The sequence below is a fragment of the Equus asinus genome, chromosome 21, assembly GCF_041296235.1.
Source record: "Equus asinus isolate D_3611 breed Donkey chromosome 21, EquAss-T2T_v2, whole genome shotgun sequence".
Lineage (NCBI taxonomy): Eukaryota > Metazoa > Chordata > Mammalia > Perissodactyla > Equidae > Equus > Equus asinus.
Genome location: NC_091810.1, coordinates 86,235,139 through 86,262,980, shown reverse-complemented (window position 1 = coordinate 86,262,980; position 27,842 = coordinate 86,235,139). Strand labels below are relative to the sequence as shown.

Below are 27,842 nucleotides of genomic sequence, written 5' to 3'. Positions count from 1 at the left end.
CCTTTTCCTCCATCAGCTAGCCCCATCCTTGGTTCTCCTTTACACTCATGCTCCTCAAAAGAGGGTGGGTCCAGCTGACTGTCACCAATTTCTTTCTTCCCATTTTCTATTGAACCAACCCCAATTAGACTTCCATTCACCTTTCCCCTGAAACTGCCCTTTTCAAGGTCACCAACGTCCTCCAGGTTCTACACGCCATGATCCTTTCTCAGCCCTCATCTTCCCTGCCCTACCAGCAGCACTTAATCCCTCTCTATCTTCGTCAGTGCACACTCACTGCTGTAAAACCAACCCTACATCTCAGTGGCTGAAAAGAACAAAGGTTTATCTCCCACTCGTGACACATTCCAGGGTGTGTGTGTTGGGGGGGGTGGTTATTGCTCCACACATTATCAGGGGACCAGATCCTCCCATCTGGAGGTTCCACCCTCCCCTGGGGCCATGGGGTCTTCCATTGCTCTGAGAGACCAGGAGATCCTATTGGCCAGGCTTAGGGGTGGCATACATCATTTCCACCCACGTTTCACTGTCCAGAACTCAGCCCATGGATGCACTAACTTCAAGGGACAGTGGCAAATGAAGTCTAGTTATGTGCCCAGGAAAAACAGGAACTGGTTTGGGGAGCATCTCATCCACACTCCAGCCACACTTTCTTCACTATTTCTAGACACTTTACTCTCTTGGTTTCCTCCTAAAGCAATGGCCATTTCTGCTCAGTCTCCTTTGCTCATCTCAGCTCTTCTCCTGAACAGCTTAATATCCCATGGTTTCAAAGGCTAGCTGTATACCAATAATTCTCGAATTACGCCTCCAGCCAGACCTTTCTGCCAAACCCCAGACTTGGGTATCCAATTGCTTACTTCACATCTCCCTTGGATGCTAGAAGACACAGCAATTGGAACACTCTAAAGTGAATGCCCAGTATCCTTCCCAAACCCACTCGACCCACAGCCTTTCCCACTTCAGGCAATGGCACCTCCATCCTTCCGGTTGTTTGGGCCCCAAACCCTGGAGCCCTCTTAGACTTTGTTGTTTCCCTCACACCTCAGATAGAATGCATCAGGAAATCCTGTTGGTTCTACCTTCAAATCAGACCCACCAAAATATCCCACAACTCCTCACCCCCTGACATACGTAAGCCAGCAGCACTCGCGGCTGGGTTACTGCAGCGGACCCCTCACTGGCCTTCCTGATAACGCCCGGTGCTCCTACAATCTGTTCTCAACACAGTAGCCGGAGAGGTCCTACCAGAATACAAGTCAGATCGTGTCACTCCTCTGCTCAAAACCCTGCAATGGCTCCCACATCACTCAAAGGAAACGCCCAAGTTCTGACCATGGTCCACAAGCCTTGCTCCGTCTCCCCTCCCCACCCACCAGTACCCCCTGACCTCCAGCCTTTCCCTAACCAGTCAGGCAGCTCCCATCTCTGGCCTCTGTATTGCAGGTTCCTCTGTCTGAAACCCCCACCCTGCTGACACATGACACAGCCCCTGTCCCTCAATTCTGTCTTCACAGTAAGGCCTCCCCAAACACTCCGGATCTCCCCTCCCTGCTTGACATTTTAAGGTTTTCTGCTTTTCTTTCTTTACCTGACCTATTATATAATTTACTTATTTGCTATGTCTGTTGCCTAGTGTCTGTGTCTTGCTCTCACCTCTGCTAGGACGGGAGCTGTGCAAGGGCACAGAGCTCTTCTTAGTTCACTGATTTGTATCCTAAGTTTCTAGAGCAGATCTTAGCACACAGTAGGCACTCAATAAATATTTTTGAATAAATAATTAGTATTTTGCACTACCAAAAATTATAGAGTATTCACAGTTCCTCTCGTAGTGGCCAAGATATGCCACTTTGGTTTCCCACGCCTCCCTTACAGCCCTGTCATTCAGAAGTCTGCCTGGCTCCCTACTGAGAACAAACTTCCAGGCCAGCAGTGAATGAGCTCCACATTTTTGTCTCATTGCTCCTTCCTCACTGTGGCTCCCAGGTCCCCCATTCACGAGGCCTAAGTGCCAGGCAAAGGGACTGACAGATGCTACCTTGACATAGCCACATCTTTCTCCCCCCATGTCTCTGCTTCTGGCTGTCTTTCTCCCTTTGAATGCAGTCCCAGGGACCCAGTCATCTTCCAATGGCCATTTCAAGATTTACCTCCCACACCAAAGCCTCCTCTGATGCCCCCAGCTGAACTGAGACCACACCAGTCTTTAAACTCCATAGTGGCCTTATGCATGGCTCTCACGTCAACTTCCTCCATTGAGTAAATGTTTATTATATTCACCTCAAGCAACAAGTATAGGGCTTTTTATTCATTCATCTAGCTTTTCATTTAACAGACTACTTTTGCTCTGTGCTAGGACGGGAGACCTAGAGGCGAATTGGTCCCTTCCCCAACTTCAGGTGCTCACAGCTGGGAGAGGAGAGAGCTCGATGAACGAGCAGTTCCAGCGTCATGTTATCAAGGACCGTAGAGGTACTGAGTGATGCGTCAGCTGGCATAGAAGAAGGGCTGGGGAGGCTCAGCAGAGGAGGTGAGCCGAACTAAAGAAGATGTGGGTCCTGAAAAGCAGAGGCAGGTGGGGGAGGAGAGGCACGCTAGCGTAAAGACCAGGGAGGGACTCAATAACATTTGTTCAATTCAGTTCAATCATTGAGAAATGTTCTGTCTTTGATGCTCTTTCAAATGTTTGATTATATACACACAGGGCCTTAATGAGAGTGAGGAAAAACTCTGATGCCTCAGAACTAGAAACACACTTTTTTTTAACCTAGTAACAGGATCTCACATGTTGAAATAACTCTATTAATGCTTCTAGATGCTTTCACATCCATGATATATTTTGGTTTTCTTCACAACTATCCTGTAGATATACAGAACATTGTGGTAGCACTCCCATATCACAGATTTAGAAATAAACTTGGATATGTCACATGGTGTACTGACCACTGACCAGCAAGTTAACTCTGTTTTAAACACAGGCCCCATCTCATCCCCTCCTAAGACTTCCTTCTACCATCGGAGGGCATCACCTGGAGTCTAAGGATGGAGTGGTTTAGGTTCCATGAATCCCTTGAAAATTATGTGAAATTCTCCAAACATTTTTCAGGGCACTAAGTTCTGTATCTTTCATTAGATCTCACAAGGACTGTGATTTTAAAATGTGCACAAACCGCTGCATCATACCACAGCCAACACTATTTACAAAGAACAAAGAAATCCTGGCTTTTCTGATGACCTTGACCAAGGACAAACTCAGGACTGCTTTATACAGCTCCCCCCAGGGGAAGAAGCATGCAGCTACATGAAGAACGCAGACTTCTCTGGGCTCAGCTGCCTTCGTGCCTGCACCAAAGGTCGCCTTGGGGGTGTCTGGAAACAGCCAGCAGCTGCTCCAATCCTAGCCTAAATAATGCCCTGCAGCCAGAATCTGAACTCTATTTGTACACAGTGTTTGGGTTCAGTGCCGCTAAATTTAAAAGACCTTTGCAATATCTAACACCCACCATCTGATTTGGATTAAATGTCATTAAAGTCTAATTAAGGGATTGCTAGAAGCGAACTCTACTGCAGCCACCTGACGGCCAGGTGCACTCATTTAGTCTGTGCATTCTAGTGGGTCCCAAACTTTGGAGAACATCAGAGCCCCCTGTGGTGCTTGTTAGCCATCTAGCTATCCAGAACTCACCCCTGGACCACTGACTCGACCTCTCAGAGCTACAGGCAAGTGCGGGGACTCTGCGGTGGAAGGAGACCAGGAGAAAAGAAGCTCAGTGTGTCCCAACCATCCCTGGTGATGATAACCACCGGGACAGATCCAAGTTTGATAAGCACCCACTTACCTATTTAGTGGCCTCCGAATCTGGCTCTGCATCAAAATTGTAGAAAGTTTTACAATTCTGATTCCCAGGTCCAGTCTAGACTTACCGAATTGAATTCTCTAGGGACGAAGCCCACAAATGTGTTTTTACACAGCCCCTCAGGTGACTGATGTTCAGGCGAGGACATGGATGATTAGATAAAGGGTTACTCTGATGGAGTGAGCCTGGACAGCCACGAAGCCTTCCTACATGGCCTCCCCAGGACAGCCATAACCGCTTTGCCCATCGCCTTCGGCCAGGGGCCAAGGTGCCAGAACTAGTCAGAACAAGTGGGCAACACCCCGCCTGCTATAGAGAAGAGGAAACTGAGGCTCCAGACAGAAAGACTGCCCAAGACTCCACCACCTGCACGTAGCCGACTGTGATTGTCCACCTTCTGGCCCTGTGGCTTTTGTGGGGACTTGAGACAAAGGGAGGGAGTCAGCATCCAGATGGAAGTCGAGCAGATGATTAATCCCTGCATGCATGGGTTCTGATCAGGCCTTGAGGAATCGGACTGGGAATCAGAATGAGACCCACCTGGGCACTGAGAGAGTGGGACAAATAACCTAAAGGGCCTGGGTCTCAGTTTATTCATCTCTAAAGTGGGGCAGGGAGTCAAAAACTACCAACCTCTGGCTAAATCAGTCCACGTGTTTTTTACAGCCTGCAGTCTAAGAATGGTTTTTAGGTCTTTAAATTGTTACATTTTAAATGGTTACATTAAGTTGTTACCTAGTAGACTTGATGTTCCCACTTGACCTGAAAAGCCTAAAATATTTCCTATTGGATCCTTTAAGGAAAAGTTTGCTGAGCCCTGGTGTAGAGGGTTAAATGAAACCATCTCTGTGCAGTGCCAGGCACATACTGCGGGCTAGTATGCTTACAAGAGCTTTTAGGGTCTGGGGACATCCCTGGCTGGCAGCCAGCAAGAAAGCAGGGACTTCAGTCCTACAGCCACAAGAAGCTGAATTCTGCCAACAACCAGGGAGCCTGGCAGAGGCCCCCAGCTCCAGATGGGAACTCGGCCGACCCCTTGTTTTCAGACCCATGAGACCTGAGCAGAGAACCTGGCCACACTGTGCCCAGTTTCCTGACTCATGGAAACTGCGAGATTATAAATGGGTGTGGTTTTAAGCCGCTAAATTCGTGGCACTTTGTCACGCAGCAAGTGAAAGCGCATACAAGCCTTCAGACCCCAAAATAGCTGACTATTCTCACCGGAAAAACACATCCCAACTCTCCCCTCACACTCCGGAATCTCCCCTCTACTTTTCTCTGCCTCCTCTCTCAGGTGCCCTGCCATCCAGGGAGCCTCACGGGACCATCCCTAGCCCTCAGGGAGTTTTCAGTCCTTGGAAGACAGGGCCCTTTGTAGTGCCCCTGGGTTGTGCACGAATTCATCCATTCCTCGCGGATTCCCTGGGCCAGTGCAGGGGATACTGGGATGACCAAGGCTCCTGCCTCCACAGAGCTCCCAAGCCAGGCGGAGCCGGTATGGTGACGCCTTCAGTGCAGTATAAATAGAGCTACGAGAGGAAATCGTGCTGGGTCTGTTGTGCTCAGCAGTGCGCCCTGAGGCCTTTGCGTGCCTGACACTCTGCTCGGCCCAGATGATGCAGAAGTAATTGACGATGCAGAAGTAATTCAGCCTGCAAAAAGCTCACCCTTGTGACTCACCAAGGCCTGAAGCCTGTGACTCGGGCCCAGCCTCAAAGCATCTAAGGTGACAGCAGTGTCATTTACCTCCAACCCAGCTCTTATATGCCTCCCCATCAAGAGACTGCCGGGTCCTTTAAGGCAGAAACTGAATGATGCCCACACCTACATTCTACCCCATGACTCACAGAGAGTTGGGAATTTAATTTACCAATTTAATTTACCAATTCTCAAATGCCCTCCTCTCTAAAATTCAAGCAAATTCCTACCTGCTTTCCTTCCACTGACCTTCGCACAAGCGTTAGCAATGAATCTTCAATACACTGAAGGTCTGTCCTCCACAATTACAAGACACCGGATGGACTTAAATCCTCATAAAACAAACACAAGTGAAATGGTTGAAAGATTTAAGCTGTTGCCAGATGTGAGGGATAATCTACGTGTATGCAGGTGTGTATATGTATGCGTGTGTATGGTGTGTTGGCAAAGAAATAATTTTTGGCCTTTGGGTAATTTTTTTCCTCTGACCTCCACTGGCCAGCTGGGCGGCTCCGGGAGCACAGAGCCACAGGAAGGCTCATGTGATCTGCCCGCGCCGGGGGCTCCACTGTTCTGGTGACTGCCAGGATCTGGGTGTCCACAGTACAAAAAATTGTTGGTAACACAAACATTTAGTCCCACTGTTGGCTGATCTGCCCTCCCCACAGGCACCAACACACCATGAAATACCCGCCTGGGCCAGCCCAGGGAGACATGATCATTGGCTGGTTCAGAATGGGCAACTTAATTATGGCAAAAAGTCAAAACTTAACAGGACCATCAACTAAGACCCAGATGCAATTATGATACAAAGACATTTTTCCTACTGCAGAAGGCATACAGTATCCAAATGTGTCCTTACTATATAATTAATTGGTGCCTTCTAAAACTCTCCTTACTTTTTTCCTTTTTTTTTTTTTTTTTGAGGAAGATTAGCCCTGAGCTAACATCTGCCACCAATCCTCCTCTTTTTGCTGAGGAAGACTGGCCCTGAGCTAACATCTGTGCCCATCTTCCTCTACTTTATATTTGGGACGCCTGCCACAGCATGGCTTGACAAGCCATGTGTAGGTCTGCACCTGGGATCCGAACAAGTGAACCCCGGGCTGCCGAAGCGGAACATGTGAGCTTAACTGCTGCACCACTGGGCCAGCCCCAAAAACTCTCCTTACTTTTCCTTGAAGCCTCAGTACAATTCACAGGCACTTTCAAGACCACTTCAAGAGCCACAAATGAAATTCTTAAGTTTCCCAGGATCCATAGGGTATTCAAGCTGGAAATACCTTAGACGTAATCTATTATAACAGTCTATCCCCTGATTCACACAGGAGAAAACTGAGGCTCAAAGAGAGGAAGTAGGTTTTCCAAAGTTACGTTCTGAGCCAGATGCCGAATAGAAACTAAAACTGAGGTGTCCTGCCTTCTACACCCGGGTCCCCCAGTCTCAACACTACTAATGCTTTGGATCAGATAACTCTTTGGTATGGGGGCTGGCAGTCATGTGCATTGTAGGATGTTTAGCAGCTTCCTGGTTTCTACCCACTAGATGCCATAGCAATTCCCCAACCCATTAAGAAAACCAAAAAATATCTCTGAACATTGAGTGTCTTTTGGGGGGCAAAATGACCCCAAGGGAGATGGGAACACATGACACCAGTCTACGTGAATTCTGGCTGTAACATTTATCCAGCTGTGTGATCTCAGCCAGTCACTTACCTTTCTGAGCCTGAGTTTCCTTTTCTTTAAGGTAAAAATAGTGTCAACTTGACGAGCTCATGTGATTGGTGAATGTGAGTGAAGTTATGTATGGAAGTGCCTGAGAAAAGTGCCAGGCACACAGTAGGCTGGCAGTGGCTACTATTTTTATTTTTGAGAGATGTGATAGTCTGACACCAGTCTGTCTCCATCAAGCTCTTTCTCCTCTCGGCAATTTGCTATAAATGTTACTGAACAATCATCTCGTATTGGGGACTGCTGCCTTGGCTGCAACAAGCTGAGACCATGGCCTCATCACATTTGGAGGAAAGGGGAGTGCTTGCGAGTCAGGCAGGGCTGTATTTGCTGTGCAGGAAAACAAATGACGTGCTATCTGTTTGTTTTTGTCATGTCTTTAAGCTTCCTTATCTCCAGCTGCAGGATTCTGCAAAGTAAAATTCAATTAGTATTTATCATCCTTTTCCTAGATGAGTAAGTCAACTTCTTTTATTGCTAAAACTCATAAAAAATGTGGAATTGTCAAAGACCTCTGAAGATTTCAAGGTTTTGAGATGAAAAAGGCCTGAGTGTAAGAGGAAAGAAGTAATTTTTTTTCATAACAAAATAACCATGCTGCCACTGTGATCACAGATAATGTTCAGATAGGAACACAAACAGAAAGTTCAATTCTGGGTTTTCAAACTTTGGCTTCACCACGACATCTGTGTGTGCAGTAACCTAACAGTGTACAATACATGCAAGCGGGACAGCTCCAGCTCTTCAGGCTGCTTCTCTGTTTCTGCTCCTCTATGGGTATTTATGTTGGTTGGGATTCCAGGGGACTTGAAGACACATGTGCATCTTCAGATTCAGGACCGGTTATCTCATACCCACTCTGATGACCAAAAAGAGTCAAAGGAATTTGTGCTGGTGACTTCTTGGGTCCGCCCCATCTCCTTTCTTCCCTAGAAATGGCAAGTGGTACTCATTCCATTCCAGCCCCTGGTTTGACTAGATAAGCACATACTGAGACAACTGCCTGGGACCTTCACTCCCATCTCTAGGAGCTGTCCACACAATGATAACTCATGCCCGAATCCTACATCCAGATGTCAGCCCTTCTATTTCCTTGACTTCCCTTGGTGTGAATCTGGATTTTTCACCCATCTTCCCCGACCATGAAGTTTGGGAAAGCTCTACCATCTCTGACCACAGCCAGCTTCCAGAACAGAGTACGCTGATGTAGCTAAAAGGCACCTGTTCTGTCTCTTTCAGCTGTCATTGGATCCAGTGGGGCTGCCCCCAGGCATTCCTCTTGGATAACAAGAAAGATGAGTTTTGATTCCTGAGGAAATCCACTAGGACTAACCATCAGAAAGATGGCCCACCTAGGCAGCTGTTACACCTATTTCAGAAGACCTCTTCTCCCTCACGACTCCATCACTATAGAAGGGTGTGTTCTGTTTGTTCATGTAGGCTCCATGGTGAGAAGCCCTTGTCTGTGTCATTCACCACTGAAGTTCACACACAGTAGACACTCAATAATTTCTTATGCATGACTGAATGAACAAATGTGGGATAGGGCAAATGCCCCTCTTTGGCAGTGTGCAAACCTCCAAGTGTACCAAACCCACAGTTCTTCATCTCTCATTGCCTGGGTAGCTTAAACCAGAGGCCACAAGCTGGCGACCTGGGGCCAAATCCAGCTAGTGTTCTTGTTTAATCTGTAGATTGTCTTTCCACACAGTGCTTTAAAGATAAAACTGAATTATTTACTTTTTAACAAAAATTTGGAAATTTCACCCAAAACTTTAGATTTTGGGCTTCTTTTAGAAAATGACAAGGCCTGGTAGCCTTGGGCTTACATTTATAGATAAAGAAGGTTAGATTTTTACCTATTCTTCCCACTAAGTACAACTAAAGACCCTGGACAAGATACATAAAACAAAAACATGCAAAGACTCTGAAAGTTGGAACGAAGAAGGCAGAATGGTTAGGGTGCATGGGACCTGAGAAATGACATGCTGGTGAGTTCCCTGGGTTTTCTTTTTGCCTCAAATATCCCAAACTTGGAGCTAAAGAAGTCTGCAACTCAGAAACACCAACAAGTACAGCAAAAAACAAAAAAGCCCAAACAAGAGGTTGCTCTCTCTAGCCAAAGGACCAGGAGAGGAGCAGCCTAGCAAGACAGGAAACTTTCAGACACCTGTCACTCTACTCAGATAAACACTATGGCCTCACCCCCACTCACGCCAGAAAAGGCTGAGTAGGAATCCTAGACCTCCACCCTCTTGAGGCTATTATGAGGTACTCCAACATTCTGGCTGAAGAGGTGTCAGAGAAGGTCAATTAGGCAGCTGGGACTTTCACCCCCAGTGGCCAGTAATGTGGCCCCTCCCACGGTGTCAGTGTGAGGCCCCATTTGGAGACTGGACATCCACTCTCATCTGGCAGTAATGAGGAGCCCTCCTCCCTCCCCACTGGGAGAAGAGTCAGGACTTTTGCCATTGCCCAACAGTAATGAGGCCGTGTCCACTGCAGTGTCACTGGAGACCATGTGGGAAGCTGGAACTCCCACTCCTGACCAGAAGTAATGAGGGAGCCCCCCTCAGGTGTCCATGAAAGCCAAGTAACCAGTTTGCAGTAAGGAGGTGGTGCCCGCCAAAGAAAAAGCCAATTAAAACAGAAGGATTAAATAAGATCCAGTCTCAGAGAACAATATAAAATTTTCCAGGTTGTCACAGAAAATCACTCATTATAGCAACAACCAGGAAGATCTCAAACTGAATGAAAACCAGACAATCAATTGATGACGCTGCTGAGACAACAGAGACAAGAGAATTATCTGACAAAGATTTTGAAGCAGTCATGATAAAAATGCTTGACTGGTCAATTATGAACATGCATGAATCAAAATAAAACAGAAGGCCTAAGCAAGGAATTAGAAAACCTCAGCAAAGACATGGAAGATATAAATAGGAACCAAATGAAAATTTCAGAATGCAAAAACACGATAACTTAAACGAAAAGCTCAGTGGATGGACTTATCAGCAGAATGGAGGAAAAAATACGTGCACTAGAAGAGAGAAAAATAGAAATACCCATTCTGAGCAAGAAAGGGAAAACAAAAAACAAAAACAAAAAACACCCAGAGCTTCAGGGACCTGTGGAACTATAACAAAAGATCTAACATTCATGTCATTGGAGTCTTACCAGGAAAGAAAAGAGAAAGCAGTGCTGAAAAAAAACTCAAAGAAATAATGGCTGAAAACTCCCCCTTTTGATGAGAGACACAAACCTATAGATTAAAGAAGTCAAGTGAATATCAAACAGGATAAACTCAAAGAAGTCCACACCAAAGTGACATAATTAAACTTCTGAAAATAAAAGACATAGAAAACAATATTGAAAGCAGCCAGAATGATATCTTACCAATCAGGGGAAAAGCAGTTAGAATAACAGTAGATTTCTAACGAGAAACCAAGGAAGCCAGAGGAAGGGCACAATATTTTTCAAGTGCTGAAGGAAAAGGATTATCAACCCAGAATCCTAAACCCAGCAAAAATATGCTTCAGGAATGAAGGAGAAATCAAGACATTCTCAGATGAAGAAAACCTGAGAATTTGTCATGAGAAGATCTATTCTAAAAGAAGGGCAAAAGGAAGTTTTTCAAAACAGAAAAGAAACTGTAAAAGAAGAAACCTTGCTGGGGCCGGCCCGGTGGCGCAGCGGTTAAGTGCACACATTCCACTTTGGTAGCCCGGGGTTTGCCGGTTCGGATCCCAGGTGCGGACATGGCACCACTTGGCAAAAGCCATGCTGTAGTAGGCATCCCATGTATAAAGTAGAAGAAGATGGGCACAGATGTTAGCTCAGGGCCAGTCTTCCTCAGCAAAAAGAGGAGGATTGGTGGCAGATGTTAGCTCAGGGCTAATCTTCCTCAAAAAAATGAAGAAGAAGGAGAAGAAACCTTGGAATATCAGGAAAAAAGAAAGAACACAATAAGCAAAACTATAGGTAAATACAATAGCCCTTCCTTCTCCTCTTGAATTTTCTAGATAACATGACCCAATATACTGCCTACAAGAAACTTACTTCAAATATAATGATAGAGGCAGACTGAAAGTAAAAAAATGGAAAAAGATATATCCTGCAAACATTAGTCAAAGAAAAGCAGAGTGGCTATATTAATATCAAATAAAGTAAACTTAAGAGCAAAGAAAATTGCTGGAGACAGACCGTGACATTATATAATGATTAAAGTGTCAATCACCAAGAAGACATAGAAATCCTAAATGTGTACGCCCTAGACAACAGAGCTGTAAAATATGTGACGCAAAAAGTGATAGAGCTGAAAGGAAAAATAGACGAGTTCATAATAATAGTTGAAGACTTCAACAGCCCTCTCTTAATTGATAGAACTGGATGGGAGATCAGCTAAGATATAGAAAAACTCAATAATACTATTAACCAACAGGGTCTAATTGATCTTTATAGAATACTTCACCCAATAACAGCAGAATATACATTCTTTTCAAGTGCCCACAGAACATATACTGAGATAGGCTATATACTGGGCCATAAAACCAGCCTTGAAAAATTTAAAAGAGTTGAAATCAGACTTCAGGTGCTCTCTGACTACAATAGAATCAAAACATAAATCAATAACAGAAAGGTAGCAGGAAAATCTCCAAACATTTGGAAACTTACACTTCTAAATAACTCATAGCTCAAAGAAATCTCAATGGAAACAAAACTAATATATTGAGATTAATAAAAATACCACACATCCAAACTTGTAGGACACAGCTAAAGCAGTGCTGAGAGGGAAATTTATAGCATTAAATGTCTGCATTAGAAAAGAGAAACCATCTCAAATCAATAATCTCACCTCCTATCTCAAAAGCTTAGATAAAGAGTAGCAAAAAACCCAACAAGTAGAATGAAGAAAACAATAAAGACAGGCACAAAATTAATGAAATGAAAGTTCAAAGGATGAAAAGACAAGCTACATAACGGGAGAAAATATTTACAAACCAGATATCTGACAAACAATGAGTATTTAGAATATGTCAAGAACTCTCAAAACTCAATAGTAAAAACACAACAATCCAATTAGAAAATTGGACAAAAACCATGGAGAGACAATTCGTGGAAGAGGATATGCACATGTACACATGGGACATAAGCACATGAAAAGATAGTCAACATCATTAGCCATTAGAGAAATGCAAATTAAAACCACAATGAGATAACACTACATACCTATCTGAATGACTATAATAAGAATCAGTGATAACAACAAATGCCTGGGAGGAGGCAGAGAAAGTGGAACACTCATACACTGCTGGTAGGAAAGTAAAATGGCGCCGCCACTCTGGAAAACAGCTTAACAGTTTCTCAAAAAACTAAACATGCAACTCCAATACCATCCAGCAATTGCACTCCCTGACATTTATCCCAGAGAAGACTTATGTTCACACAAAAATGTGTATACATATGTTTATAGCAGCTTTATTCAAAATAGCCCCAAAGTGGAAACAACCCAGATGTCCTTCAGTGGGTGAATGGTTAAACAGACTTGGCACATGTATACCATGGAATACCACTCAGCAATATCAAGGACGGACTACTGATACAGGCAGCCACCTGGATGAATTCCCAGAGAGTGCTGCTGACTGAAAAAAAGCACCAGTTCTAAAAGGTTGCCTACTGCATGATTTCATTTATATTACATACTGGAAATGACAAAATTATTGAAATGGGAACAGATTAGTGGTTGTCAGGAGTTAAGGAGGGAGTGGGTGGGAAGATAGTAGGTGTGGCTATAAAAGGATGACACTTGTGGTGATGGAAATGTTCTGTATCTTGACTATCGATGTCAATATCCTGGTTGCGATATTGTATTATAGCATTCCATGATGTTATTACTGGGGAAACTGGGTTAAGAGCACACAGGATCTGTCTGTAGGTAAAACTGCATGTAAAACTACATTTACTGCAAAACAAAGAACTTAATTTTTAAACATCAACTTAAAAAAAAAGGAATTAGCCAGCACTTAGTAGCAGCTGCTCTTCCCTGGGGTAAGGTAGCCCTGCACTGCCACAGGGAATCTCTCTGGATCCCCACAGTCTCCTCCTCTCCAGATGCCCTGAGCCGGGCCTCTTCCCACACTGGCTCCAATCGAGTGTGTGAGTGGAGATCTGGGAAACACACCAGCGGGGGAGGCTGTGCTCCCAAGTGCACCAGAGTCAGTTCCAGGCCCTGCAGGGTGCAATGTAGGCAGCCTGATGGGACTTCTCTGAATGCCAGTGTCCCCAGCCCTGCCCCCATGCTGCTTAGCAGCAGGCCGTAAGCCACTCAGTGCTTTCAACTCAAACCAGCAACTATTTACTGAGATCCTCTAAGCTGCATTGTGTGCCAGGACGTAAGGATAAACAAGCCCACTCTGGTCTGAGGAGCAGGCAGGTAAACAGATTGCATCAATAGTGCAGCAGAACCCGGGCTGAGCCCAGGAGCAAACACATCAAAAACAGGAAAAGAAGGTGCTTTGTTAGCTAAGCACGTGCTCCAACATCAATCTCATTCATTCATTCCACAGGCTTCAGTTGAACACAGTGCTAGGTGCCAGGGACACAAAATGGATTCAGACAAGCTGCTCAAGACCAGTGAGAAGGCCGACTCATGAGCAGACAGTCACAGCCTCTGTGCCAGTGTGACAATTGCCGTGGCCAAAGAGAGAGCTACAGGAGTTGGGAGCCACAAGGATGCCCGTCAGGCGCAGAGTCCGTTTCACATGATGTCAGTGTAGGAGTCCTGGTGGGGTTGAGGTGTGACCCTGGTATGGGGCATGTGGAATTGCATGGCCCTTCTCGCCACGTCCCTGCTTTCTGGCTGCACACACAGGGTTACATTTGGCTCAGGACCCTCCTTGTAAATTAAGTTCAGACATTTAGAGTCATGTCTGACGGACTGGATGTGGGCATGAGAGGAGGGGTGAGTGGCGAGGCCCAGGGGAAACCAAGTAGCAGGCAGGAACACCTGAGCTTGTGAAAGAGGAAAGAAAAACACTACAAATGAGAAAGAAATCTGATGGCAGAGGGCAGAATCAGCGGCAAAGAGTTGAGTGGAAGATTACGTACCAGAGCATAGCCTGGGCCTGTATGTGAACCCACCCTGCTCACTTGAAGCTTGGGAGTACTCATCCATCTCTGGAAAATGAGGGCTTTGTGGTAAAACAGAAAGAACTGTAGCACTAGAAGCCCAAACAACATTTCTGTGGGAACCCCAGAGCAAGAGTGGGCCAGAGGAGGAGAAAGGCCACTTCCTCCAGGGCTGGGAGAAAGGTGATGAAGGGAGGTCAGTGCGGATCAGTGCCCTACCACGTGGGCCGACCCAGGGGCCTGTTAGCATCATGGCGGACCACTGAGGGCAGCATCAGAATAACAAGCATCCAGAGGCAGGCAGTGATGGAGTGCCAAGTGGCAGACGTTGAGATAGAAGACACCCCAAATGGCATGGCCAGCCCGCCACATGTGAGGCTGGTGTGGAACATGGCTGTGAAGTGGAGCGGCATGACAGGTGAGAGGGAACAGCACCGGAGCGATGGCCCCAGGAGCAGCCGAGGTGGGGCGATGGCAGAGGGGTGGGTGCAGTGAATCTAGAGCTGGCATCTCACCCCTTGAGGGACTCTGAGAGAGACACAAGAAAGGGAAAGGGCCTAGGGGTGCTCTTTGTGCAGCGGACTTAGGGATAAAGGGCGTCAAGTGTTGATCCTTGCAATCCACAGCCCGGTGGGACTAGGAGAGGGGCTTTTGCTAATGTGCCCTCACTTTCCAAATTGCTTTTTTTCTAATTTGCCCTTGAAATTTTGCTCTTAGTATCATTAATGTGCAGAAAGAACTCCTGCCACACTTGGATTTACTTTTCCACTAAGAAAAATACAATGTATTGTAAGGCCACGGCCACCCAAGCCAACACTGCAAGGATGTCATTTACCAGGGCACTCGGCTGGAACTTAAATAAATAATAATTTTTAAAGTTTGTAGATCATATTGAACTTAGCTTAATAGGCCCTCTCTCCAAACCTCTGAAAGGATGGCTCATAAAAAAGTAATTAGTTTATATAGACTGTCAAGGTTCATGGGGGACAGCTGGCCTTTGATGCCCCATCTGTGATTACAGGCAGCTACAAGATAATAAAATCAAGCTCTGAACTCACGCCAAGGTATGCAGCGATCTCACGCCGGACACTGTGCCAGGGAGAATGTGCCATAAATGCCACTTGTAATCCTGGTCTCTGATTTGGAATCTCAAGCGAGTCTAAGACATTTAGGACTTGCATTCACAGGCCCCAAATTCCTAGTAAAGTAAAACCATTGACCTTACAAATCCATGTGCATAATTAATAGTGGTGATGGGGTCTGATTCCAGGTCTATTCAATATGGCCACTGTCATAAGCTGCGGACATGGTTTCTGGAGAAGGGATGTGAATTGGTATTAACTTGTCTGAGCTTGGTTATTAAATGGTCCAATTACTGAGAACTGGAGCTTGTTTTCAATCATCATTGATGTCACTGTGATGATCACCAGTTACAGCTTTTTAAGAGGATTTCCTCAATGTGTTCAAATTCCCAGTTCATTCTTCTCTACGCTGCTCCCTTATATGAACTTTCTTGGGCTGTTTTTTCTCTCATAGTTCAAACAATGCCCCATGCCCTCAATGCAGAAAACCATATTAACGGGTGGTTTTCATCTGGCCTCTTTCATTGCCAAAGACAGCGACACACTCAGTCATCTCAGGAGAGAGCAGATATACCAGTGCAGCAATGAGGGTAATTTTATGGAAATCCAAGATCACCGGACGTCAGGACCGCTCGGGAACTGAGGCCACAGTTCCATCTGGGACCGGCTCCACCCCTCAGTGTGCTGACCATTGCTCATAACTGTGATTTGCACGTGTCATGGAAGCTTCATCTGCAACCTCAGCCTCCAACATGGCCCCTCAGCACTCAAACAGGAAGCCGACTGGCCTAGAGGTCTTTTCTATCGAGGTAGCAAGTCACAGGCTGTAACTAGCCCATTCATGGGCCTGACCTGATTTACTGTATGTGGAGCCCTGACTTTGGAGTTCTAGGTTTGACCCATGGTCTTTTGCTGAGGCTGGACAGAGTCAGGGAGGCTGACGTGGTGACAAATGAAGCTGAGTGTCCCCAGGGACTGAAGCCAGGACCCTGACCTCAGCAGCACTGTGCCCACTCCTGCTGAGTCCACTGGCCATGGGATGGAGCAGAACCAAATGATGGTGGAAGAGCACAGCAGTTAACAGGGAAGTGCAGACAACAGCGGACTGGGGAGACACTCCTAGTGAACAGAATCACCCTCAAAATGGGGAGGCCTGGCAACACTTTTCCAGCAGAACGTCAGGATTCCTCCGGGCCAGCCCAGTGAGTGCCGCGTACTTCCGTTCTTCCCTTCTGTGAGTGGGAGCCTGTTGAGCTTTGCCCTCCCCTGCAGGGTGCGTGGGGAAAGATAACTTTCCTTCTAGCTCACAGGTCTCTGGACCTAGAGGAGTGCATCCAGACCTGATGAGGAGGACAAAGTCTTGGGCTGCAAGCCAGATGCCATGACTGGATACAACTTTTAGGAGTCCCAGGATAGGGTGAGTATATTTTGCATGAAGAAGGGATGTGAATAACTGTGGGCTAATGGCACGCTGTGACAGACTGACCACACTGATGACCCTAACTTGCCACCCCTCCGTGCCCTTGGTAGTCTACTCCTACTCTGACTCTGGGCTTGGCCATGTGATTTGTTTAGCCAGTGGGACAGCAACAGACTTGTCCCAAGTAGCTGCTTGCAAAAATGCTTGCACATTTCTGTGCACGTTATGCTTCTCTGCAGTCACCACAGAGACATGCTCACGTGTCTGATGCCTCTGCTAGCCTGCTGGCAGAATACATGGGGGAGACCAGTGTCATCCCAGGTAAGGCTACTCCAGACCAGCCAGCCTACAGCCTACCCAGCTGCTGCCCACAGACACCTGAACGAGCCCAGCTGAGTGCAGCTGAGATGGGCTCAGATGAGCAGACCTGCCCGATCAACACGTGGAGTCACAAGAAAGAATTAATGGCTGCTTTTTGACGCTCCTAAGTTTTGGGGTAGTTGGTGCACAGCAACACCTAACTGAGACATCTGGTTGGACCTACAACTTCACCATGAATACTGTGTTCTGAGTAAATTACATATCTGGGTTTAGCCTCAGTCTCTCCTTCTGTAAAATAGGGATCATGACAATGCTTATTTCAGAGGGCTCTTGCAAAAATTCTATGAGAGAGTGTGTGTAGAAGACCTTGTTCAGTGCTTGGTACATAGTCAGCGATTAATAAGTGTTAGCCAATTTTCAGTGGTGTGTGCGCAGCTTGTTTTCTGTACAAGGATGGACAGCCAAGGTGACAAGCAGGGGCTGAAATCCATCTCTTTCTCCACTTGCTAGTCATATGCCTGGGGGGGAGGGCAGTGTCCATCTGTAGGAAAGGGCACTTGTTTCTAATTCGCACAGTTACTCTAAAGGCTGGTCCTGCTATTACTAATAATTTCACTTTTCATCTTGTTCTAGTATAATACTGCCATTAATTCAGAATCCCAGAAGACCTGAAATTCCTACATTCAAGGGCTTCCCTCAAGCTTTCTCCTATTTTCAACACTCCAGCTTTCTAACCTGGAACTCCACATCCTATTGGGGTGACCAGGACCTTCTCGGTTTTAACACTGAAAGTCCCACGTCCCAGGAAATCCTCAGTCCCAGGCAAACAGCCTCGTGTGTCTCCCTGAATGTCCCTTACTCTTCAGCGTGACTGATGGAGAATGACCCACAAACACACACTAGGTTTCCTTGAAACATTAGTTTGAATTGGAGCAGGACCTTGCCAGAGTCTTCTCATTGAGTTTAAGGTCATAGGTGGATAGCCTCCTACCTCCATGGAGCCTCTCTCCTGCTGTCAGTATTTACCTGGAACCCTCACTCTCTTCTTCCTCCTTGACTGGCCCTAAAGTACAAAGTATGAAAGGGAAAAACTGGAGTGAATGTAGTGTCTATGAAGGGATACCCAAGAAAGGTCCCCAAATATGCCCCAATCTCCTATCAGTCACTCTCAAGGCTGGCAGCTGCCAAGCTGGCAGAACAAAGAGAACCAAGGAACAGAGCCAAACCAATATTTTAATTCCAGAGTGATGGATACATCTGTCTTTCTTTCTCCCAGTCAGGCCCCTCCAGCACCAACAGAGTCAGGACCATGGGGTCCAATGAGCTTTGCTGTTCCTAGGTACTATAAATGGACCCTTTCATTGTCACCCTCCCTAGAGACCACAAGCATCAACTTGACCAGGTCTTCTGGCCTATTTACTGGTGGCTGTGCCCTCATCCCTCCATTTTATTCAGCTTTAAAGCAACTTCTGTATGGCCCTGATGAGTTCTCAAATCACATCTTGCCTGCAATTGGAAACCCTTAGATCGCAGTTACTATGGTGAGCAGGAGAATTTCTCTCGGGGATGGAGGCTGAGGCCTGCGGACATGGGACCAAGGGCTCCGCCACAGGCTGCACGCAGGTGTGGAGCTGGGTCCAGTTCTTACTTCATCTAATCTGAACCCCACCATCTGCTCAAAAATTGGGCAATCACAGATCGTATCAGCAAAAACATTTAACCACACAACCGCAATCTGTCACTGAAAATAGAACATATCTGCTTTTTTCTCACCATCTATGAACTAAACCATAAGCACAAAATCATGACTCCTGTGTTTGTTTAAGAAAGGTATTTCAAACAAACTTGCCCATGGCGGTGTTAGTTTTTCAAAATGGAAAAATATTGTAAACAACCTGAATATACAAAAATAGTGAAATGGTTAAATAAACTATGATATGGCTACATGATGTATAATTATGTATACTCTTAAGAAACATTTTTGAATATATTTTAGTCAGCTTGGGAAATGTCTGTGAAAGTGAAAACACAAAGACTCTGAGCTGTATATACTGTGATCTCAATTAATAAGAACTGTTTATCCTTATATGAATAGAAAAAAGCCTAGTAGGGTCTCAGGAACATGGGTTATTTTTGTTTTATTCTTTATTCTTTTTAGTAATTTTCACATGTACTCGAAAGGATAGACGCTGGTCCACATCCTTCTGCTTCCTGTTTATTCTTGATTCCAAGTCTGTGAGATCCAAGGCAGTAGCCCAGATTATGGATTCCAGAGAGGTCTGAACCCAATTCACTGCAGAGACTGCTATGAATCGACCTCTGGCTCAGGCTAAGTGAACACTCATAGAGCAGGCTGGGACACCAGGAGCACCCTGCCTCTGGCCCTCAGGAAAGACCCCACACAAACCAACTTGGAACACAGAGGCACGTCCACTGTGAGGCTGACAGTGGTGGTCCCCTGCTGCCAGGACCACAGCTCAGAGAGCCAGGGGCAGGACAGACTGAGGATGGCTGGGTCCGGGGAGGTTGGTCCTGAGGCTGCTGGGTGGCGGAGTGAGGCCCAGGTGTGGTTATTGCACGGTGTCCCACGTGGTACTTAGACCCGTCTCATGGTTTTTCCACTGCCATAAACTACCTAACTACTTATTTACTGACATTTTTCTTTATATTTGGGTTTACAAAAAACTCAGATGAATTTATAATAATAAATGAATTTACTTAAAAGGAAAACAACTGAAAAGCCAGCCTAAAATAGAAAGTAACCTAAACAAAATACAACAGAATGTTATTAAAATTCTAGCTCGATGCTGTTGCCTATGGAATGTTATGAGACAAACTTGCTCCTTCTTTGTCGAAAAGAGAGATTAGCAAGTGTTTGAGAGGGGTTGAAGACATCCTGGGGCGTCCCAAACTATGCCGTTCTCCCTAACGTAATCAGAAAGATTGAAAAAGAACTTAGAAGGGAATGACTCACTGCACAGGGGATTCAGGATTCTTGAACGCTGTGAGCAGGGACCATGTAAATCTTCTACTTCTGCTGGACAATTGGCAGAGGGGAAAGAAGGCAGGACTTGGCATCTGAGGGTCTGGAGCTGCATGAAAGGCTGATCCATCCTTAGCAAGTAATCTTGATTAGTTATTTCATTTCTCTAAGTCTCAAGGTCCTCATTTGTAAGACAGAATCACAGTCGCTGACCTACCTGTTCTATAGGGTTGGTGTGAGGCTTGAATGTAACTGTGTGTGCAGCGGCTGGCACACACATGTGCAGGTGGGGGGTGTGTTTATAATAAAAGGGCGCATGCTTTGCAGTAATCTAAAAGTATACCTTGCAATAGATTACTGCACAGAGATAAATTATAGGTAGAATGTAAGGAAATTAATTCCCAACTAACGTTTACAGAGTTCTGCACTACTCTTCCCAAAGGACTTTCCCCTACATTATTTAACCGATTGTCCCCATACTGCCACATAACCACACAATCTAGGCAGCACAGATTGATAGTCCATCAAGTCTCTAGAACAAACTTCAAACTTACTTTTCTCCTTTCCTTAGCATCATTATCACAGATTATAATCACATCATTGTAATCAACCTAAAATGAATAAAACACTTGTGGTTTATTGATAATAATAAGATTACAATTACTCTGATTACTCTCATTGTTACCACAGCTCAGATTATCAGAACTGGGGTATCCTGGACATCTACTGGCTGCCAGAGAGTGCTTTAGGCATTTTGTGTTAGTGTCTGATTTAATCCACATAGTGACCCAGGAGTAGGTACTGCTTTACCCTCATTTTAAATATGAGGAATCTGCCCCTGGGAGGAGTTCAGTAACTCATGTGAGTGCATGCAGCTAGCCAAGGGCAGAGCCTAAATGTAAAACCACGTGGGTTTGCTCAAAGCCTTGACTGTGCACAATCTGCATTCCCTTCTCACCATAAGACAGCATGGATACACAAGCCTTCGGCAAGGGTCCTGCCTCAGGCACCTGTGGGGCCTGGAGCACGGACAAGCACCCCGGGCAGGTCCAAAGACAAGGAGGCAGATGGATGGGCAGATGCTGTGCAGAACAAGGAGGGCAAACGGAGTTAACCATGGAGGCAAGAGCACCTTCTGCTGCAAGCACATAATCGAACCAGCCAAACCACGTCCCAGGAACCTTCTGGGCAGCCTTCAGAGAGTCACCCAGCCTGAGAAGCCAGCCAATTATGCCTGATCATTTTCTGCTGCCCTGGCCTTACGAAAGACAAGTGCAGACTGGCCCAATGTAGATAAATGAGCAGTTCTATTATCTCTGAAAGGCAATCTAATTCCCTTCAAATTTAAAAGTCTCCACAGTTTCCTAACAGGCCTCAGTGGGGCTCATGTAGAAATTAATAAGTTCACAATGTGCCCAGTTTGCTTTCATTATCATTTTTTGCCATGCAGTGGACAGGATTTGCATTACTACTCAAGGATTTTTCTGTCTCTGATTCTCTAAGAAGGTCACGTCCACTGGGCTCAGACACTAGGTTGAGAATAGAGTCGGGTCTAACGGACTTGACTGGGGTCTGAGGGGGGTTTCAGTGACGGAGAGTCGGTGCCTCTACTGATCATGTGGGGCAGGGATCAAAAGACTATATCATAGGAAAAAGGAACTCAGAGCGAGTGGTGAGAAGCACCGGTCTGCTCTGGGATACCGGGAAAGTTGCTTGAACTCTCTGTGCATTAGTTATCTCCTCTAAGAAATGGGCAGAGAGAAGGATCTGGAAAAGGAAACTCAAATTTATTAAACTTCCACTATATGTTGAATCATTGCAACATGCATCATAGACATTCTTTAAGTTTAATCAATACGTTATTGTATGGAGAAGCTTATATTATTTTACAGATGAAGACAGTAAGACTATTGTAAGTTATAGTATTGAATATGAGGTGTTATCACAACTTTTGAGGAAAAAAGTAGAAAAATGACCGGAAGGAAGTATGCTAAAATGTTAACAGAGGCTCTCTGGGGTAAGAAAACATTTTTCATACTTTTTTGTACTTTGCTATTTTTTTCACATTTTCCATAATAAACACTCTAATTAGGAGATATACAATAAAAGCTATTTTACATCCCTGAACTTTGCATTTATATGAAAAATGCAATCATGATTTTCATTTAAATGATATTTTACATAGGAAATTTTTCTTTAAAAAACTTTTTTTAAAGAGGAAATCACAAGAGAAACAAGACAGAGCAAAAATGATATGGATGGAACCGCGTCCGAATAAGCTTAAAGCTCAGCTCATAGGCTAAATTGGAAATAAAGACCTCTGGGAAGGAGTGGGAAACTGACACCCAGTACGACAGCCGTTGATAAGGGGACGAAGAGCTGCAGTTGACTTTTAGAAGTGATGGAGCTGGCAGATAGGAAGTTTTCGATTTTATGAGAATGATAGGGATCCAAAATAAATCTTCAGTATTTTCCTTTTAAGATAAATGTTTTAAAATAAATGCCTGCAGTTGGGATGGATGGCTAGTGCCCGTGTCGTGTCTTAGAGCCGATCATAAATAACACTGAGAAAAACAGCTTTGGCCATTCTAAAAAGCACCTTTATTTTTTACTCTTAGGAGTTTGGAAGATTGTATTTTGATGCATTAAGCTAGACTTTTTTTTTATGCAGCTGCAAGTATAGAAATTATCTTCAGATGGAAATAACTGCTCAGGGCTTGGCTTAGAAGCAACCCTTAGATTCAAGATCTGCCTGAAAACCTGTGGGCACATCCAATGGTCAGAATACAAAATCAAGTTTAATGGCATCTGATGGATTTATGATTTAAGGAAATCCTTTGATGAATCGTCAGGTGAAATTATTAATTGTCCTTCTAGCCCTACAACCAAGGAAGGTAAGTAATCTTTTGTAAATCCAAACTTTCAAATATCAGATTTGCTTTAAGCATTTTTTCCCTCCCTTTTGCTCTGCACATTAGAGAGCTTATAACTTTACTGTAGATCAGCTTATTCAACAACGTCAGTTTCCCAGGTCACTACTGGATGAGAACAGCTTACTCAACAACGTCAGCTTCCCAGGTCACTACTGGATGAGAACAGGTCTACACTGAGGGCAGACATAAGGAATAATCAGACACATCCCTCAGCTTTTAAAGTGTTAGCCTCACTACACTGAAGCGACCCAATGGCATCCATTTACTTCCCATGTAACGTCATTGGTTTTCTCTGTTATGCTTTAAAGAGGAGCCGCACACTTGAATGGAGAGGTGAATGGGAGGTGAAGGACCTCCACAGGGGCTGTGAGCAAAGAGGCACAGGGAAGCCAGGAGCACACGCTCAGTCTGAAGAGGGGAGCCACGACTCAGCTGTGTATTTCCGATATGACTCATCAAGATAAACCAGAATCCTGCATTTTTATGCTACATCTCCCAATTTCTAAATGTTGTCTCTATTTTTTTAAGCACACAATGCATGCCAAACCAAATATTTCCATGATCCGAACATTTTTGCTAGTGTTTGTTTTAAAATTGCATTTCTAGGGGGTTGTGAAGAATTGTTGATTAAGCTCAATACTGTTCAGTTATGTCCAAGAAGGGGATGAGTTGGAATATTCCCAGGCTGGCAAAGAAGCTTTGGGGAAGATAGTTCATCTTTTGTGATTTACACTTCCAAGTGGAATTTGGTTGAGCTGAGACCTCTGAGGATGGCTGGAAGATACATGGAAATGTCCCAAATCTAAACGCTATGGAAGTCACAGGTAGGTGCCCTTGGAAGTTATCATTCTACATAAAATAAAGATAAAACCTTCTTCTGAAAGTCAGAAGTATCTCCCCCATGCTCTGCAAGAACGCTTATGGGTTTATCTTCACATAACGCTGAGTTTCCCCATTTAACCCACCCCCTTGCTCCTTACTTTATAATATTCTGTAATGAAAAAAGGGCCTTCACAGAGCTTATCTCTTAGAAGTGTGAAAGAGCCAATTTTTTCTGCCCAAGTAGCTCATAATGCAGCAGACAAACTGTCAGAAAAAATAGACTTCATCATGGGGAAAACCTCAGCCTGGCACCCATCTATCATAAAGCAATCTTCTAGAAATCTTGAAAACCTTCATTAAATTTCCTGTCTTTCTCCCGACAGTTATAAAATGTTAACAATATTACTCATGATGCAGGCATCTTCAGAAATTCTTTGTTCAATCCCTCCTCCCCTTGCCATCACCCATCCCCTTAACTTTGCCAAAATCGATGGAAACATGAGACACAGCCAGATTCTTCACAACACACCCCTCCTGGGCCTTGGCCTTGCAGGAGGTTAGAGGAGGAAGCAGCAGTAGTCTTGATGACAGTGAGAAGATTCTCCAGCCACAAGCTGCAGGGGGCAAAATGTCACTGCCTCCAGATTCTTCCTCCAAAAGCCACACCCACTTTGAAGCTCAAAGGCATGGCCCCATCCTGCCCTTAGCAAATATTTCCTGGTCCTTTTTCTTCCCTTTTCTCTTACCTATCTACCAAGCTACAATTCTCCACCTGTCCATGCTATGTGGGTAGTGGGGACAGCAGGTCACACACTTTATCATCTTTCTAGAGGGAAGATTCCCCTATGGCCCTTCCTAGCCCAACTTTTCCAACTCCAGGGGCCACATCAGCAATATACCATCTCTCAGAAGAAGAAATAAGGGTCTTGCATTGGAGGCAAAACCAAGGAAAAAAACCATAAGGAGATACAAAATCCACACCAGAAATCAGCAGAGGCATACAGCTTTAAATCACAAGCTGATCTATGAGAGGCACAGGGTGGCGACAATAGCTATAGATCCTGAACCTGGACTTCGTGGAGGTTTCCCAACATGTGTCGAAAGTGAGCCAAGCCCAGCCATGCCAAGCCATCATCTCACCTGCAAAAGGAACTGGTGCATCTTTATCCAGGGCTACAAGTGGTGGGTCCAAAATGACTGTGTCATTGTTCTCAGTTATGACTCCATGATACGAAGTCTCGATCCATGGCTTGTGCTTGTTGACTAGAAAACAATGGAAAAAATAAAACAAAAAGATTGACTTTTAAGATGACCAGTTGAATAACTAACCCATAATAATATTATTAATATTGTACATTTGCCCAATCATAGGCTCTCATCTAACAACCACATGAAGGACACAGAGCGTGTTAGTCTCATTTTATACCCAAGGAAGCTTCAGAGAAGTGAGGTTCAGGGAGAGGTTCAACAATTCACAAGAGGCACACAGAGATTAAGGGCAGCACAGAGATTCACATACAGTTTTTGGCTTTAAGACCATGGATCTTTCGCCTAACCAAAATCCCATTATTTCTACTTCTGGATGCCTGGTGTAGATAGATTTTGTTAAAAATTGATTAAAAGCTTTAATTCTCAAATGCTACTATCTATTAATAGATGTTTCAGAATTAAAGTCCATTATCGATCAACAAACTAGCAGATTATGGCTGTGTGCTGGGATTTCTGACCTTGACCTAATCCAATTCATCATTAGAGCTGTTACTGCATTTTATATGCATAAATATTCAAGTACCAACATATGTGTAAAGATGCAACAGATACTTGAATATTTTCTGATCATTTAAGACTGTGTCTATCTCAATGGTCTAAATGATCTAGCAATTTAAGTTGCTCTTCAATAATTCGACCAGCTGAATGATATATTATCTAATGAAAAATTAATGCACTTAGAATACATATCAAATATGTGTTACTGGTTGAATTGTCTTCTGAAAAAATGATAGGCTGGAGACCTAATCTTCAGTACCTTGGAATGTGGTCTTCACGGAGGTAATCAAGCTAAAACGCCGTCATTGGGGAGGGCCCTAATGCAAAATGACCGGTGGCCTTATCAAAAGGGGAAATTTGGACACAGAGACATGTGCACAGAGGGAGAATGCCATCTGAAGGCTGGAGTTGTGCTGCCAGAAGCCAAGGAACTACGGAAAGCTAAGAGAGACGCCTGGGACAGGTCCCTCCCTTACACTCTCAGAGCAAGCATGAGCCTGCCAACAACTCGATTTTGGACTTCTGGCCTCTAGAACTGTGAGACAATAAATTTCTGTCATGCTAAGCCACACAGTTTGTGGTACTTTGTTAAGGCAGTCCTAACAAACGAATTCTGGATTCTTATAGTCCACAGGTACTAATGAAGGGTGAGGAATTTAAATAAGACTGTGCTAGGATTGATGCAATATTCCTATGTGAGAATTTTCTCTGGTGAATATCCCACTTCTGCCAGTTCCATCTCCTTGATTCGGCTCCGGCCCAGCCGTTTCCTATCTGGATGGCTGCAGTGGCCGCCTGACTGGTCTTCCAATAAGAAGTCCTGTCCCACTCCAATTCCTCCTCCACACTGGCAGCAAGAATAATCTTTCTAAAATATTAGTCTGATCTCCTTGGTTTGCCTTTTGTTTGCCCACATACACTCCAGAAGTCTGGGTGCAGAGTAGGTGCTTTAGAAACAAAATCACAGGTTAGAGGGAGCCCTGGACTCATCAAGGGGTCCTGATGCCAGTCCTCACACCTCCTTCACAGTTTAAAAGGTGTCGCCATGTACGTAATGCTGCCCACAGCAACCTGAGAGGTAGGGCGATCCTCAGAAAAATGATGCAGACACTACTTTCACAAGGTGCGATTTTCCCAAGACGGCCACAGGGCTACTAACTAACAACTGGGGAAGCCAAAAACTCTCTCATACTTCGTGGCATGTAAAAAGCACACACACATGCATGTACGCATTCACATGATAATATATATGTAATATACACTATAATAGATAACACATTATAATGTATCTAAACATATTATATTACATATTTTTCAAGAGCCATGGCAAAGCAAGAGCTTATAGAACTGCGAACAACTCTGTTGTGGTGGCTCCTGTCCCCTTTGCACCCCATCATGCTTCAGAAGGTCAGTTAGGAGTTGCTCCAGAATTGGTAGTAGCCTCAACCCGGGCCACCACTCTGCTCCTTCTCACCCATTCTACAGCAACCGTGAACTGACCAAGAGGTGGTTTAGTGGGGCAAGGACATAGCCTTGCTAGTCTCAGGTCTTGGGCCCTGAGACCCATCTCTGCTGGTTGAGTCATGTGCAGGGCAGAGAGCAGCCCTGCCTACTGCAGCTCTGGAGGGGGCGGCAGGCTCATCCGTGCTCACGTGTTGGCTTCATTATGGACCCCGGAAGAATAACAGCCACCTTGGGCTGTCCACACGCTCCTTTGCTCTTTCATTAGCCATCAACACAAATGCAGTGTAAATAATTCGCAGCTGTTGGGAGAAACAATTAATGCTGTTTTTTCTCTTTAATTGAACCTAGGGGCCCATTCATTAGAAATGTGTACAGAGGATACACCTGGAGCTCACCTCGTGTTTCAAACTCATTGGGCCACTTGGCTCCATGGCAGACAATGGAATCTAAGTCACAGTTTCTGGGTCTCAGGCCTGGCTTAGCCATTTCAGGGCTAGTCCTATGAAAGTCATTGGCCACTCAGAGTTTTAACTCCCTCAACTGTAAAATGGGGAAGATGACACCACTCACAGGGTTGTCATGTCATTCAGATGTCCTAGGCTGGACACACAGCCCCTGACCTTTCATTACTTAGAC

General features: G+C 45.0%; 1 protein-coding gene across 2 annotated transcripts in view; it reads right to left on the bottom strand.

The window, feature by feature from the left end:
* CLSTN2 (calsyntenin 2) overlaps nucleotides 1-27,842 on the bottom strand; it is a 563,982-nt gene that overhangs the window by 321,973 nt on the left and 214,167 nt on the right. For both annotated transcript variants that reach the window (XM_044754268.2, XM_014852007.3), the window contains exon 2: nucleotides 25,116-25,238. In XM_044754268.2, the coding sequence (XP_044610203.1) occupies nucleotides 25,116-25,238 (123 nt within the window). The remainder of the gene's footprint in view (nucleotides 1-25,115; nucleotides 25,239-27,842) is intronic.